The sequence below is a fragment of the Aphis gossypii genome, chromosome X, assembly GCF_020184175.1.
Source record: "Aphis gossypii isolate Hap1 chromosome X, ASM2018417v2, whole genome shotgun sequence".
Taxonomy (NCBI): domain Eukaryota; kingdom Metazoa; phylum Arthropoda; class Insecta; order Hemiptera; family Aphididae; genus Aphis; species Aphis gossypii.
The window spans coordinates 15,280,440-15,297,930 of record NC_065533.1 but is presented as its reverse complement, the minus strand read 5'-3'; the positions used below and the strand labels follow the sequence as shown (position 1 = coordinate 15,297,930).

General features: G+C 28.5%; 1 protein-coding gene across 1 annotated transcript; it reads left to right on the top strand.

Annotated features, from left to right (window-relative positions):
- Positions 1-10,400: 10,400 nt before the first annotated feature.
- On the top strand, positions 10,401-13,764 carry LOC114130969 (uncharacterized). The gene is made up of 8 exons (XM_050207072.1): positions 10,401-10,671; positions 10,755-10,913; positions 11,244-11,360; positions 11,474-11,767; positions 11,853-11,939; positions 13,068-13,309; positions 13,401-13,563; positions 13,631-13,764. The coding sequence occupies exons 1-8, from the start codon at positions 10,479-10,481 to the stop codon at positions 13,762-13,764; spliced, it is 1,389 nt and encodes a 462-aa protein (XP_050063029.1). The 5' UTR covers positions 10,401-10,478.
- The last annotated feature ends 3,727 nt before the right edge of the window (positions 13,765-17,491 follow it).

Below are 17,491 nucleotides of genomic sequence, written 5' to 3'. Positions count from 1 at the left end.
TATTCATAAACAAAGTCATTAGTGTTATCGTAAAATATTAATGGAGCAACTGATAAATAGGGACAGAATTTATGGCACGACTAAGTATACTTATTATATTCATTTTTATATATAAGATATAATAAATTTTGAATTATAAAATAAAAAAAAATAATATAAATTAACATACATTTTTTAAATAAATCTTATCTATTATAATTTATTTCTAAATTTTATAACCTATCTATTCCTCTAAAAATGTTGGCCCGCGATGCCAAAGCGTATAGCAAATTTGACCCGCGGTAAAAAAAGGTTGGAGACACCTGTAATAGACTATTCAAAATCCCATTCACTCGGTAAAAAATTTCCTAATACATTTATTTGAAAATTTTAATTCATTGTCTTAGTCATTCAATAAAAATTAATCAAAAAATAAAATTTAAATATTTAAGTTACCTAGGTGCTCATTTAAACATTTAAAAAAAACAAGTTTTTCTCTGTACAATATTTATATAGGTAATAGAAAAACTAGATAGTTTTTATACCTCTGTGATAAATTGTGGCAGGTATCGGTGTAATTTCTGAGCAGTCATCACAGCCTTTGTTAACAGTATTATATAATGATGACACATCACCCTTTTGTAACTTAGGAATGCTCCTCTAAGAAAAAATAAATCATTAAGTACTAGGTAGTAATAAGTTTTACATTAATAATTATAATAGTGTCGATTAAATAATTTCAAAATAAAATGGTACACAAGGAAGTTTTTTTCAGAAGGTATAATAAATTAGTGGCGGTCGCAGGGGGGTTGGGGTTCAATCCCCCTCCGAAATGAATGGATGATTAATTTCTCACTTATGAACCTTCAAAAAATTATAATTTTTTCAACCTCCCCCGAAAATTTTTCCTGCAACCACGCTGTAATAAATATTTCAAATAAGTACAAACTTGCTGCAATGGGTCAGAAACATCATCTGGCATATTTACATAAGATCTAACTAAATCATAATTTGTAAAATGCAATTAACATATTTTTTTCACAACAGTAACCTTATTATTATTTGTAGAAATTACATTATTCCATAGTGTTTATAAAATACGGTCCACAGGTACAAAAAATAGAGTACATTTCCTAAATGTTTTTTCATGACTCTTACAGTTTAAAACGGAGCATTTATAAAACATTTTAAAATATTTCAATATGCCCCTTGTTATAGTTTTTTTATTATAGAATTGTATTGAACTGTATATTAAAATAGCCGGTGAGTCTGTTTCAATGTAAAAACTACTAATTATTTAATATATTTAAAATTCTAATTAATACTTTAAATTTTAAGTTCAATTTTTTTTTGGAAGTAACAATTTTTTTAAATTGTTTGGGTATTGGGTTTATTTTAATTCAACAAGTAATATGTAAAATTTGTACATAAATTGACTTGAAGATGGCGCCAAAAACGCTCGTTGACTTTTCGTAACAGATGTGGATCTTTTCATTATACCTACCAGTGGCATATTTAGGGGGGGGGGTCCAAGGAAGACAATTGCCCCGGAAAGTACTTTTTTTTGGGGGGGGGAGGGTCAGGCAATTCAACTAGAAGGTTTTATTTTAAACTGATTTAAACAGTTGTAAAAAAAAAATGTGTACCCAGGGCAGCAAAATCCTAAATACGCCTTTGATACCTACTGTGCACTATTGTTCGTTTCCAGTCCTGTTAATCTGTGGCTTGAAAACACGGAATAATTCTTCTGTGATAAAAATATAAAGTATAAATTGATTATGGACAATATGATAAAAAATTCAAAAACAAAAATTACATGATACTTAAAATTGAAATAAAATAATGAAAATCAAGTTTCACTAATTAGGTATCACTGTTCACTAATCAATAGCTTCAGTTACGTTAGTTCATAGAGTAATTACTAATTACTAATTACTCCATGCGACAGTTACTAAATTTTCTTCTACAATCATAAAAGATGATTTATTGTACATCGTGACATTCATAGAGTTTATCAAGGATTTTGTTGGCTCGAATTTTACACAATATGTTCTTTTAATTAGTTTGCTAGACAATAGTAGGCCATTTAATGCTAGTACTTGAAGTTTGCTTCTAACCTTAGTTTTGGTTGGGTTAACTTTAGAAAATATTCTTTCGTAGTCAACTGATGAATGCGGTAAAATAAATACTTTTAAAACAAAGTGTGCAACATTTTTAAAAATAAATTCCCCTTCACGTTGCATATTATATAAATGATACCAAAACTATTATATATTATAAATGTAAATAATTAGGTTATTTTTTTAACCTGTGTAGGTTTTTTCCATTTTAGTATATAGTATAGCTAAACACTTTTCTCACTTTGAAAGAGTTTGATAAAATTAACAAATTTTTGTAGAACCCATTCTAAAAATTTAAAAAAAAAAGTAGAAGTGGGTCATGTAAGCAAATATATTTGTTTTCTCCATTTGTTACACGCTAATCAAATCTGTAACATTGAAAATAGATTATAGTATAGTACTTATTTTTATGATTACAAGTACCAATGACAAATTATATACTAACCTATGTAGAGTGAAATACATTTTAAGTGATTTTCATTGTTCTAAAATACGACGAACCAACAGTTCTAAAGATAGCCTACAAGTTTGACATGTCCGAAGTGATGAGGCTCTACAGCACAAAAATCTTGAAACTCTTTCAATTGGGCATATCTCTTGCAACTTGACTTAAAAAAGTTGTAAAACACCACGAGCTAGGTCTTCAAATCTAAACAATAGGTATTTATATTAATATTACAATATAATATTCTACATATTTAAAAAATATTAAAATATAATATGTTTATATAAGATTATTAATCTGCGTGGAAGTACTTAACATTCTTCACTGGCGCACAAAGAGTTAAGGAATGACAAATACACTTTTGAATCATTACACTTGGGAAGTCTTCCAAAAATTTGCTGGCTACTGAGTTCCATGCACCCATCATAGTATTCCATCCATCAGAAGCAAACCCAATAACATTTTTAAGACACACTTTTTCAGCTTTAAAAGATGCAATAACTTCAGCATATAATTTTGTACTGTAGCGCCTTCATTCAAGAGTTCATTGGTAGACTCAGAGTTTTTGAATACTTCCACTAAGCTCCAAAACATTGATTTGATTTTTTTTCAACAAAACATTTTTATAAATAATGGCTGAGGTGGTCTACAGTTAAAAATAATAATGAAATATGATACTCCGTACGGTTGGAGTACGGACAACTAATATTAGGTCACGTATTACGGTAAATTAAAAAAAAAAACCGGCAAGTGAGTACCGCTCTGCTGTACATTAGGTGCCGTATAGATCATTATTATATTTTTTTTTTTTTTTTTTATTGTTTCAGCATCAACGACAAGGTTATTAGCTTATAGTGTTTAAGTTAGGTTACAATGGTTGAAAAGAGATACAAAACAACACAAAACATATTATAAGAGACAAAAAAAAAAAAAAAATTGAATATAAATAGATTGAATTAAGTTGAACATTTCGATTTTTTTTAAAAATGAGATAATTTTTTGTGTGTCGGCATGGGGTCCTATGGCTTCATATAGATTGTCCGGGATTTCACATTAATTTCTGGCCTCAGAGAATATTTGGCAGTGGATGAGAATGTGTTTGACTGTATTGGGCAAATTGCAAGAGCGGCATAATGGAGGTTCAGTCTTTTTCATGAGGTAATCGTGAGTGACTCTTGTGTGACCAATTCTTAGTCGGTTAATAATGATTTCTTCTTTTCGATTAGAGAAATTGTGTTTTGGCCAAGGTTCGACTGAATATTTGATTTCTCTAAGTTTGTTATCAGTAACTTGACGCCAATCTAAGTCCCTTAGTTGTATGCAGTATTTATCAATGTTCCTGAAAGTATCCACTGGTGACACAAGATCGAGTGTTAAGGCGTTAGGGTTACTTACAGCATTTCGAGCTGCTATGTCTGCTTCTTCGTTCCCTACGATATTACAGTGACCCGGAGTCCATATAAGTCGTATGAATTTTTTGGATAACTGAATTATATTTTTTATCTTTATGGCTAAGGGATTCATCTGGGTATTATGTTTTAAATTAGACAGAACACTGAGTGAGTCAGAACATATGTCGATTCTGTCAAAATTTGAATTGACAGCTGTTTGGACTCCTTTTAAGAGAGCTATGTATTCAGCTGTATAAATGCTGCTATGACTATTTAGCTGGAATAATTGAGTAGAACTATTGTGTATAACTGCTAGACCTATGCCTGTTGAAGTTTTCGATGCATCAGTATAGATTTGAGACTTATTGGGGTTATCCATATGAATTAGTTCATTAAATAAATTTCGATAGACTATTTCGGGTGTTTCTTTTTTTACATGGCCACTAAGACTGGTATCGATTTCGTAGTTTTGTAAAATCCACGACGGAGTAAGGCAGGTTTCATATTGAAGGATCGTGTCAGGGGAGATGTTGTTGTCGGACATTTCTTTGCGAAGTCTTGATCTTAGTGGTTTTCTGAGATTCGGGTTTAAATCGTATACAGATGAAGAATGGTTTATATTTAAATAGTGAATAGTTGAATTAACTGGAGTAGACAAAATTCTGGTTATATATTTGAGTGATAGTCTTAGTCTGCGATAGTGAAGTGGAGGTTCCCCAGTGATGGCTAATAAGCTGGTGACAGGACTACTTCTGAAGGCTCCCGTTGCACATCTTATACCGGTGTTATGAATAGGGTCAAGTAATTTGGTTATATTACGATTAGAGTTTCCGTAGCAGATTGAGCCGTAGTCAAGTTTTGATCTAACCCAGATAGCAATTTCATAACATTTATGTTGTGATAACATTTTAACTAGGTTGAATTTAAAATATTATCATTTTATCATTCGTATAATATTGTATTGTGTTTAAAATATAAATATAATTTTTTAAATATTTTCTTAATGTCACGATTTTGTTTTTTTTGTAATATTCAATTTTGAACTATGCCACAATATTATAGTAACATTTAGTTATGAATGTAAAGTAATATTATTTTGAGAATATTTTGTGTATGTTTCCAGTTGGTTAAATTTATGATATTTTAATTGTAATTTTCCCAAAACATTTAAATAATGTAAAATTAAAAATATAAAATAATATTGATTTTATTGAATATATGTTACGGCCTTACGGCTGGGTAAAGTACAAAATACAGTTATTACTGTTCTCATTACCCGCCGCAGGTAATGAGAACACTACCTATACCTATTGAATAAAGTAAAAATATATTATTATTTATAATAAAACGTTTATTTCGTACATTACTCGGGTAATTTACACATTGTCTATGACTGAGTGGGTAAAATACTTTCATAAAATGTACGATAAAATAACGATTGTATAGATAATTATTTTTGATGATACACATAACAATAATACTATATATACACACATATATATACACAAACATTTATATATTATACATCGTAAATACTAAATAGTATTTGTACACACTCAATAATATTTAGTACAGTATTATCTGCATTCTGCTTAAATATTTATTAATAATTTTAAACTCCGGCCCACAATAAGAGAAGTATACCGCTACGCGCATGCAGACTGACGCATAGATGATAAAGAGTAAAGAAGGCAGTCAGCACTCAGCAGTCCCAGGCCTCTTTTATTTTTTAAGGCCTTAGTCTTTATAGTTTATGTCATTCAGTGTAGGGTTGTGGCGTGCATACAGCGCGAAACAAGCGCTATATAGAGTGATAATAATATATTGCCATTCATAATATTATTATATTATAGCCCGTGCGGAACAAAACTGAATTAATTTTTTTTTATTTTTTAAATATTCAATCTGTTTACAAAATTGAACGTAATACCATAAAAACATGAAAAATTAAAAGTATATAAGTACATAATATAGTGGCACAGACGTATTGACACACATAGCGAGTAGGTGTAAACGTTATGATGATGCATGTTGTACAACGAGGAAATTCTGTAGCGGAAAACTTTGATAATGGAGAAATTCGGACGGTCTGTTTGCTAATCGAAGTTGCAAACTTAACGTTTGCAAACATTGCAATTTGCCAGCGCCATGATCCAGCTTTTCAACGTTCGTACAGCAAAACGTTTCCGCTATAGAATTTCCTCAACGTTGCCGACCGTGAACCGCTGTGATGTCGGATATGTCAACTATGTGAGGGATGCGCAGCTTTGGTCGGGATTCGGGACACGGGTTACTTCTCTCGTGGGCCGGACGCCGGAGTATCGTACAATATACAAATATTGAATATTTAACTAGTTACGGTTGGGAAAACCGTTGTGGCGTTGTGCCTACATATTATATAAAATAAAATAAACGCCACTGCAGCGTACCCGAATTTGTATCAATAACTAGAAATATAGAATAACAAGAAATAACAAGAATTATAGAAGGAAATGTAGTATATTATGATACGTTATTATAATATATCAATAATCGACAAATAAACATGCCTCTGCGCAATGCGCGCATGTATAATTTAATGTTGGTATTCTTATTTATATCGTTCTTTGTTTATCGTCATCGTCGCCGCTGTCGTCGTCGTCGCCCCACCGCCGTTTTCGAGGAAAAAATTAAAAATAGTCCAAAATAAAATTCAGTTAAATCATTATCATTGGAATATTTGATCGGTTGTTATCTTGGAGATAAACTGACTGTTGCGTCGACGCTAATAAATTAGTAATTATTAACTATTACTCCATTAGCCTTGACTTTGTGTTCGTGTCTCCGTCTGGTGAATTATTCTACTATTCTTTGCTGCAGCCGATTTTGTTCTTTGTCATCGCCTTTTGTAAGTGAGAATATTTTGAGTCTATTTTATATTTGTAATCTTCTTCAACAAGTCAGTATAGATTATTTCATATTACTTTTTGTCTTAATAACTTCTATTTAATACCTATACTTAATTGTTGAATAGTGTCGGTCTGGCCCACCTGGCCACCTGGGGCTCTTGAATATTTTACATTATTATAAGGGCCCATAGCCAAATTAGAAAATGTACTTTATAACCTATAATTATTAATTATATTAAATTACCTATATTAATTATATAAGTTGTGGAAACATTTCACATTTTTTTGGTTTTTTTTTTAATTCACCACATTATGGTTTTGTGCGTAGCATTTAAATATGTTAGGTATTATACTTCAGTGTAAACGTGAAATTAAGTTTTAAGTAAGTAATTTCCAAACTTCAAATTTTTAAATCTAAATTTCTATCTTTGATCAGCCAACAATATCTGAATTTCTTAACTTCTGCAGCTTGGTCAAATAGACAATAAACATTTTATATGTTAGAATATTCTAGTGTTAAACTAAAAAACAACTATTTTATTAATGTATAGCTAATTTATTTCATTTGTGTTTATTTTATGTTTATTGGGTTTACCTATGTATACCTTTTTTTTAAATTTTTTGTGTACAAATCAAAAAAAGTATGTAAATCTTTTAAACTACAATATATATATTTATTTAATTTAAATATCATATAATTTTACAGTTAGTACCTACCTATCTAATAAATATTTTTTAATTAAAAATAAAATGATTTTATTGTAATGTAGGTATGAAATAGTAGTTAAATTTTGTTTAGGTTTGTGGCTGATGGTGCTTGGTCGTGAGTCAGGCTGATACTAGTTTTTAAGTTATATTTTACATTAAAAATTATTTCATTTATTGTTTTTACTATAGCATTTTCTGGAGCACCTGTTGTGTTAAGGTCTAATGCCCAGTATTGTGATTTGAACGTGTAACTTTTAATACATTTTAAACTGATATTGATATTTGATTGCTTCACATCATGTAAGTACCTACATTATATAATTTTTATTTTATGAATTTATAGATGTAGTAAGTAATAAGTAATAACAATACCTATAATATAATATATAGTAATATCTACATATAATATGTATGCATGTATGTATCTAATATATATAGGTAAATACTTATTTAGCATATTTACTTATAATTTTATTTTTTTAACAATTGATTACCTAAATGATTAATTTATTTTAATAAGACAAAAATCAGGAGTAGTTTTTTGGTTAATATTGTATTGTGAGCTGTGGAATTTTGAGTTTTGACTTTTGTCATTTAGTAATTTTAAAGAATGTAGAGTCAGTCAGCTGTAACTCTTATTAAATTATCTCTTGCAGGATTTAATAAATGTTAAAATAATATTTTTAACTTATAATTTTCAATATGATTAAAAGTAATCGTACCAAAAGAAGAAAAAGAAAACAAGAATTGGATAATATTCTAAAAATTTATTCCATAAATCATTCTGATATTCCTATCCAATTCAATGAAAATAATGTTACCCGTTCAACTGACTATCTGAACCTTTCTCCTACAATTGCTTGTCAAACAGACTCAATGCAAGTAGAACGACCAAGCTCACATTTTTCTGAGGCAGTTCCTATGGTGTCTTCTCCTTTAAGCTCACCAGATAAAATATCAGACATACATGAAATTACAGAAAGGAAAAGTTTAGTAAATAATAAGTTTAAAGAAGACTTAGGTATTTGGGCTATTGAATGCAATGTACCAAACTTAACTGTTAATAAACTATTAAATGTTATGAAAAAATATGAAACTATTAACACCCAAGATCTACCAAGAGATGCAAGAACACTACTAGCCACACCGCAGAGACCAAGAATTAATATTCGTAATGTCCACCCTGGCCATTATTATCATTTTGGATTGGCAGCTGGTATATTAAGATATGCAACAACTGACTCTTGTGAGATTAAAATTGCCATTGGCATCGATGGTCTTCCATTGTCCAAAAGCAGTAATGGGCAATTTTGGCCTATATTAGCATTTGTCATGAATAACACCACAAAAAAAGTTTTTCCTATAGGTGTTTACTATGGCACTGCTAAACCTTGTGATAGCAATGATTTTTTAGCAGATTTTATTTCAGAAGCCAAAGAACTTATTGTTAATGGTATTGTTGTCAATGGTGTTTTGAAAAAAGTGTCAATTGATGTGTTTGTATGCGATGCTCCTGCTAAAGCATTTTTATTAAAAATTAAAGGTCATTCGGGATTTTCTTCTTGTACCAGGTGTATACAAGAAGGTGAATATTTTAAAAACCGTGTGTGTTTCCCATACTTAGATCAAAAACCAAATGAAAGGACTCATGATGCATATATAAATATGCTATACGAAGAGCATCATACTGGAGAAATATCAAGACTCATGGAGTTATCAGGATTAGATTTAGTTCATTCATTCTCATTGGACTACATGCATTTAGTCTGTTTGGGTGCTGTTAAGAAATTAATTTTACTTTGGTTGCATAAAGGGCCATTGCTTGTTCGTTTACATAGTCGTAATGTCAAGAAGCTTACATCATCATTGTTGGATTTAAAACCTTATATTCCCTCTGACTTTGTTAGAAAAACGAGAGAAATACAAGAAGTATGCAGGTGGAAAGCTACCGAGTTACGATTGTTTTTACTGTACATAGGACCGGTTGTGCTAAAAAATATTTTGAATGAAGATGCTTACACCAATTTTATGGCCTTACATGTTTCTATGTTAGTACTTCTAAGTCCTGATTACCAGCAATATGTAAATTATTCGAAACAACTTATGAATTACTTTGTCCAAACGTTTGAAATGACATATGGCTGTCAACATATTTCGCACAATATTCATGGACTAACACACATATCAGATGACTATGAACGCTACGGTCCTCTTGATAATTGTAGTGCGTTTGTTTTTGAAAATTTTATGAAAGAATTGAAATCCAAAGTAAGAAAACATGATAAGCCTCTTGAGCAAGTAATAAATCGATATAATGAAGTATATTATAGTAGTGAAATACAAAAGAATGTTTCTCAAAATCCAAAACAATATATTACATCAAAACCACATACGGACGGACCATTAATTAATAATATTGTTGGAATTCAATTTAAAAAATTACAAATAGGCCATATAAAACTAAACATAGCCATTGGAAAAGAAAGTTTTTTTTTAACTAACAGCGGAGAGGTCGCTAGATGTTTGAACATTGTACAAAGTGAAAACCACTTAATAATAATCGGAAGAATTTTTGAAAATAAAAATGCATTGTATAAAAATCCTATTGATTCAAAATTATTAAATATTTTTATTGTTGATTCTCCTTCTAAAAATTTAAAATATTGGAATTATTTTGAAATAAATAAAAAAGTTATGTTGTTAACTCACAATAACAAATTAATTGCAATGCCTTTAATTCATACTTAAACTTGTATTTTTATTAATCTATTTAATTCATAATTATTATTTTTAAACTTTTTACTATACTTAATACCTATAATATTTAATGTATAATTATTATTTTTAAACTTTTTACTATACTTAATACCTATAATATCTTATGACTTATTTACCTATTAATTTTTTTTTTATGTTATTATTTTAATACTGATGACGAAACAGCATAATGTGGATTGTTGTTCATTTTCTCAAAGAAAATACAATAGAGTCAGTTCCTAATGTATGGTTCAATAAAAAGGATAAAAAATGTGCATGGCCATTATCAAAAAACTGTGTTAAAAGAATGATCGAAAAACGGATTTATCCAAACAAAGTTGAATTTCAATGGTTTTCAGCTAGAATTCTTGGATATCCATATGGTAAGAAACATGACCAATTTTTTTAGCTGTACTTCAATATTTTTAAGTTGTTGTTTATTTAGTTAATGTGTGCTATACTTTAGGCAGTTTAGTTGAAGCTCGTTTAAAAGCTAAAAAAGCTCAGTTCTTATCAGATTTATCTTCTGAAAATGAAGATTTTAAAAAGATAAAAAAATCCATCAAGAAATATGGAAATTCTTCAAAGTCTTCACTCCTTCCAAGTCCTCCATCTTTAGTAACAAGTAAAATACATTTTTAATAAGTTTTTTTTAAAAATAAGTCTATTTTAAAATAGAAATAAGTATACCTATGTATATCATTAATTGTTTAATTTATTTTATAAATAAATATAAAACACTTGTCAAATTTATAATAATGTATACTTAAATATTATAATTAAATTGTATTGATGTAAATAAATTAGTATCCTAGATGGTGATTGTAATGAAATAATCTAATCTGTCCAACATAAAAATTCTTTTTTTAGAGGACACTATAGGTACCCTATATATTAGTTTATTGATTAATGTACATTTATTGCTACATAATTAAAATAATTTGAATTTGTACAGAAAAAAACAACTCTCAGGACAAACTAGTAGATTTTAATAACATTTCAGAATCTGAAATTGAAGACATAGTTGATTCTGATAATGACCCAGAGTACCTTCCCAAACGTTCAGCAAATGGTATGTTTAAATTATTTATAATAATTTCCTAATATATTATATTGAATATCTATGTAGGTTGCTAGATATCTAATTAACTATAATTGTTACAATATTGTATATTTTGTATTCAGTTGATATGAGCCCAATCAAATCACCTGCAGTTAATACATTCAATACACCAGTAAAATCAACCATTGTGTATGATAATGTGCCTGATAAATCCCCAGATAATGTCAACAATTACTACTTGAAATCACCAATCGGAAAAATACTTGTTGAAAAAGATGATATTTTGAGCAGTAATCACCAAAATCATTTTATTGGTACATCATCCCAGCCTGTTATGAATTCTTCTGTTGATGAAACGATGAAAACTTATAAGCGAGCATTATTTATGTCTGAGCCATCAAAAAAAACTATAAAAGGTTTGAAGTAAACTTATTTTTTATTTTATTTTTGTCTGTTATGTATATTGAAATAATTCATTGTGTATTTTATGACTTATTACAGATACTGTTTTGATTCCTGAAACAAACTCAACCACAAGACCCAGAATTAACACAGACAAAGAAGATCGTTATTTAATGCCACCAGCTGGTATGTGTTAAAATTAAATATTATATTACAAATAATTAATTAAAAAATTATTTTTTAATAATTTGTATTATTATGTCCATATTATAATGCTCTTAACTATATTATTATTATTATTATTATTATGTGTTATTTGAAATACTTACATATCTATAGCTTATATTTATTGCAATTTTTATAACCATTAATCATATTAATCATTTTATGGCTACTATATAAAAAAAAAAAGTATAATCCACAATACATTTATTTGATTCAAGAAACCTATCTTATTGCTGCAAAATTCAATGAAAATTGTATTATTTTTCTAGTAATAATGCAAATATTTCAACAATAAGGATAAAATTGTTCCTATATACTCCTTTTTAAATATAAATATTAAATACCTCTGCATATTTCAACTTGTAAGACACGGATCTAAATAAATAATTTATTTTGCCTACCATGGGAATTGATTTGTATTCCATATTAGCATAGAATTTGTAAATGCATTATATTAAATAGTCATAAAAATAAATTAGTGTTATTAATAGCTACTTTTATCATAATTATAATATACTGCAATACCCGCCAAGACCTATTTTAGTATAGGTAAGGTTAGTAAGTTTTAGTATTTTTTTTACCTATTGGTATATAATAGATTGTTAACATTTTATTGTCCATCCAACACATTTTCTTATTAATGTTATTTGTAGTAAAACTTTTAGATTCATGTATATCTGTTATCATGTTTTATAATAATAAAATATTATAAAAGATTACTAAATTAACTAAAAATAATTTCCTTTATTCTAAAGTAACAAAATTGAAAAATTATATTCTTTTTTGTTTTTAGTTAGTAAGAACTATAAAAGTTAAGTACCAAATAATAACTAGACATAATTTAACCGAAAATGTAAATTATTTTAAAATGCTAATCTTAGGAGTTATATATAAATCAATAATATTTTAATAATAATTTAAATAGTATTTAAAAATGTATGTAAAAATATGCAGTTTCTATTAATAACTTAAGTTAATTGTAATTTTTGTTTATCTACATGATGACTACATTTGTATTATTATTCTGATAATTGAATAGAAATAAAAATTATAAAATTGTGTTCTTAAATTGTATGCTTATTGTTTCAGACTTTCAAAAGTTTGTTATAACTTCATTAACTAAAATTAAATATGATTTAACTGCATTAAGTCACACTGTAAATGCATCAAACATGATTTTGGAGAGTGGAGGTACATTAATTTCTTCAAACCTACCAAACACATTTCAAGAAGCTTTTATTCTTGATGAAATTTTTCCAATAAAGTCAATTAACGAACTTGAGGATTTAGAACAAAAAATTGATTTAGATAAACAGTTCAGATTGAATATAGTATGTTGACTTTATAGACGAGTGTCATAAAATATTTTTGTTAATTTTGTATTATTTGACTTTTTTTAATGAACTCAATTGTACTTTGTAGATCTCAAAATTAACATTGTTAGTTGGAACAAAAAGTGTTGGTGACAGTGTCAGAAGGCTGATGGCGAAAATGTTTGAAGACAAAGTCATACTTGAATTCTCTTTACAAGGGTTTAAGAAAAAAAAATCTTTCAAACTATGCAAAGTTTATCGTTTATTGATTGGTAAGTTTATTTATTTTTATTATGTTTAAATCTGTTTATAATAATAAAATGTAACCCATTTTTATAGATGCAATTAGAGTTCATCCAAAGTTTCAAAATCTAATTGATAGAGAATTTGATGTACCACTAGCAACATGGTTGGCCCATGCTAAGTATAGGATGATCAACAAAAATAATTATAATACTGCTACGATGGAGTGACATTTTTAAAAACTAATTATGAATAAATTATGATTAATAGTGTTTGAAAGTACTAAATATTTTGTTTATTTTAACAATAAAAATAATACTGTTTATTTTTTTTTTTTTGTTCTTATTCATAGTGATAAAAAATGTGTATAAAAATTAAAAATATAATAATAATTTTTACAAATTGATTTGTTTTGTTTTTCACATGGTATTATTATTACTTTTGTTCATTATTATAATGACAGTAGTTGTACTAATATTCTATTTGGAAGAAATTTTATTGCTTGAACAATAATTATTTGTTTGACAATTTGTTATGTTTGACACAGTTGTATAAGTTGTCAAGTTTTTACTACCATAATACATTTATAGTGTATATATATATACTTAATTATTCATTTTTTTTTTTTTTTTTTTATAATTTCATTTATTTATACATATATATATTTATACATTTCTTAGCTCAATCTGTAGCTAGGGAGATTAATGCATTAGGAATGTTAGAGAGGAGTACCAAGAATAAATCTTGGTTATTATGCTGATTCAATCATTGTACGGTTGAACATTATGTATAATAGCTAGCTGCATTGCTATCCAAATTGTATGGAATTTTTTTCTCTGGCTGATTTAGAATCACGTTATTTTTTTTTCTATTACCTATCTAATATTTTCTAGTTTCTTATTTGTTTTCTTCAATTTTTTGCTTTTTACCCTTTTTATGTTTTAATTGAAATATTATTGAAACTTTTACACAAACATTTTAAGAACATTTTAAAGATTATAATCATGTTGAAATAACATTATACTAATAATTAAGGAACATTTTCCCAACTTAAAATAAATATTTTGAAAATATTATTTTATTAATAATTGAGCAATATTATATTCAAAATATTTTATAAACGCGAAATAAAGTGGCCAAATAATGATGATGAAACATTCGAAGAACATTAAAATTACATTACTATAAATAATTTGAAATATTAGCGGAACATTGTTTTTTAATTTCTAACATTTTTAAAATGTTCTGTGAAACTAATTTTGCTATCTGGGTAGTGATCTATATAGATTTAATAAAATGGAGTACTCGGCGCCCCATTCAAGATGACTAAGCGTTTTGATTACTCTTAGATTTTTATAAGCTGATTTTTTGGTTTTCAGAATGTGAGGTTTCCATGTTAATTTTGAGTCGAAGGTAAGGCCAAGAACAGTGATGTTTTCAACAAAAGGTAAACAAATGGTATTCAAATAAATTTTAGGTTTGGTTATGTTCCTTTTGTTGGAAAAAAGAATACATTTGGTTTTGTGAGGAGAAAAGATAAAGCCTGTATTGTGACACCATTTTGACAGTACATTAAGGCAGTCTTGTAGTACTTTAGTTATTGAAGGGACTGAATTTCCTCTGACGTATATGTGTGTATCATCAGCAAAGATGATTGATTTGATTGGTTTTGGTATGAAGTCGGGAAGGCTGTTGATGGCAGTTTGAAATAAGAAGACACTGAGCGGAGATCCTTGAGGTACTCCATTTTCTAATACAAAGGTATTAGAGATGAAATCCCTGATTTTTAATTGAAAAGTTCTTTGACTTAAGAAGTTAGTTAGATATCTTATCATATTACCATGAATGTTCCATTGTTTAAGCAATTCAATTACTCTATGACGCCAAACGGTGTCATAAGCTTTTTGTAAATCTAAGCTGATAAGAATCATTATTTGTTTATTAGCCAATTTATCCAGTATTTCTGACTCTAATTTAACGTGGCAATCAGTAGTGGAATGGTGTTTTCTAAATCCATGTTGAAGGGGTGATAGAAGGTTATGTTTATTCGCAAACCAATATAATCTGTTGTATACTATTTTCTCTAATAGTTTACTCATGCTGCACAGGACAGAAATTGGTCGGTAGCCAGTTGGCTTGAATCTGTCATTGTTTTTTTTAGGTATGGGGGTGATAATAGCATTTTTCCATTTGATTGGAAGTATCCCAGATCGCCAGATCTGGTTGAATAGTTTAAGTATTAGGAGAATGCCCCTAGGGGGCAGGTTTTGTAAAAAAATAAATGGAATTTTGTCTGAGCCACAGCTGTTGCTCTTTTTTCCTATAAGACCAGCATTTAGTTCACATAATGTTATAGGTTCATTTAGAATGTCCCCTAAGCTTTGATTCTTATATATGAAAGGAGAATAATTAGTTTCTATATCTTGTTTATGTTTAAGGAAGTCCGAGTTTAAGTTGGCGTTACTACTATTTGAATAGAAGTGATGACCAATTGCTTGAGCTATTGTATGGGGTTCGGTATGAATTGCTTTATCTGTTAAAATGGTTTTAATTTGTGTCGATGGGATCCCTTTTATGATCTTGACTTTATTCCAAATATTGGTAGCTGATTCTTTTGAATTTAGTGTTGAAGTGAACTGTATCCATGATTTTTTTTTTTCATTTTTGATTAAAAATCTTACTTGTGCTTTGTTTTTTTTTAAATTCAATGAAGTCTTGGATAAGTTTTGTGCGTTTGTATTTGTTAAACGATGACTTTTTATTTCTTATAGCGTGTTTAATATTTTTATTCCACCAAGGGACCGGGGGTCGTTTTCCAGAGTAGTTATGTTGCTCAAAGATATTTGATGCTGTATCGTAAATAAGTTTGCTAAATTGTTCAATATTTTCTTCAATAGTATTCTCATTAGTAAAAGATGAATTTAATAGATTATTTTCAAATTCCGTTTGGAAGAGGTTCCAATCAGCATTTGATAATTTCCATTTAGAGTTACGAGTGTGTATTTTATGAGGGTTGATAAACATAAGGTTATTTTAATTGGGAAGTGGTCACTGCTAGAAAGCTCCGGAATTACGTCCCATTCTAAATTGGGTGACATTGATGTAGAGGAGAAAGATAAATCAATAGCGGAAAGGTTGCCCTTGTTAGAATTAACTCTTGTAGCTTGGCCATTGTTGAGAATGTTGATGTTATTGGTATTAAGTATTGTTTCGATTTTGGTTCCTCTGTGGTTGGTGTTATTACAGCCCCACAGAGTGTTTTGACTATTGAGGTCACCGAGAATGATAAATGGGGTGGGTAGTTGATCAATAATATTTTGGATGTCTGAAACGTTGAAGTCTTGGGAGTTTGGTAAGTAAATATTGCAAATGGTTAAATTGCTTTTGACTGTGATGTTTACTGGTATTACTTCAAGATGTGATGTTATGGGGACTTCTTCAGAAGGGAAAAGATTGTTTATAAAAATAGCTACTCCGCCGCTAGCTCTTCCAGCGTGATTTCTATTTTTAGTATAGCTTGAATAATTGTTTAAATGAGTTGGTTTGGTGTTGCTAAAATTTGTTTCTTGGATGCATAGTGCTATTGGTGAGAATTTGTTGACTAATAGTTTGATTTCATCGATTTTTGAATAAATACCGTTTGGATTCCATTGAATAATGTGAAATTTGTTTAAGTTTATGTTCAGCATAAGATTTAAAAGGAGACAAAAACAAAAAAGGAAAAAATAAATAAATAATAAAAAAAAAAAATAAAATAAAATATTTTATACGTTGATTATAGGTTGGTAACTTATAATCCTGTGGGGACAGGACCTCCGGATCCAGTTGAGTCTAACATTAATTGATATAATTTTGAAATCCTGTTTTTAAAGCTTGTATTCTTGATTTTTGGGCGGATGGTGTCTATGATTTCAATCATTTCCATGAGTGACAAGTTAAAAGGTTGTATAATACTCA

What these genes read in the sequence shown, in the direction of transcription:
- LOC114130969 (XM_050207072.1), top strand. Translation starts at nt 10,479, where the DNA reads ATGTGGATTGTTGTTCATTTTCTCAAAGAAAATACAATAGAGTCAGTT. An exon ending in TTATTTAATGCCACCAGCTG is followed by an intron (nt 11,940 to 13,067) that starts GTATGTGTTAAA and finishes TTATTGTTTCAG; the next exon opens with ACTTTCAAAAGTTTGTTATA. An exon ending in AACAGTTCAGATTGAATATA is followed by an intron (nt 13,310 to 13,400) that starts GTATGTTGACTT and finishes TGTACTTTGTAG; the next exon opens with ATCTCAAAATTAACATTGTT.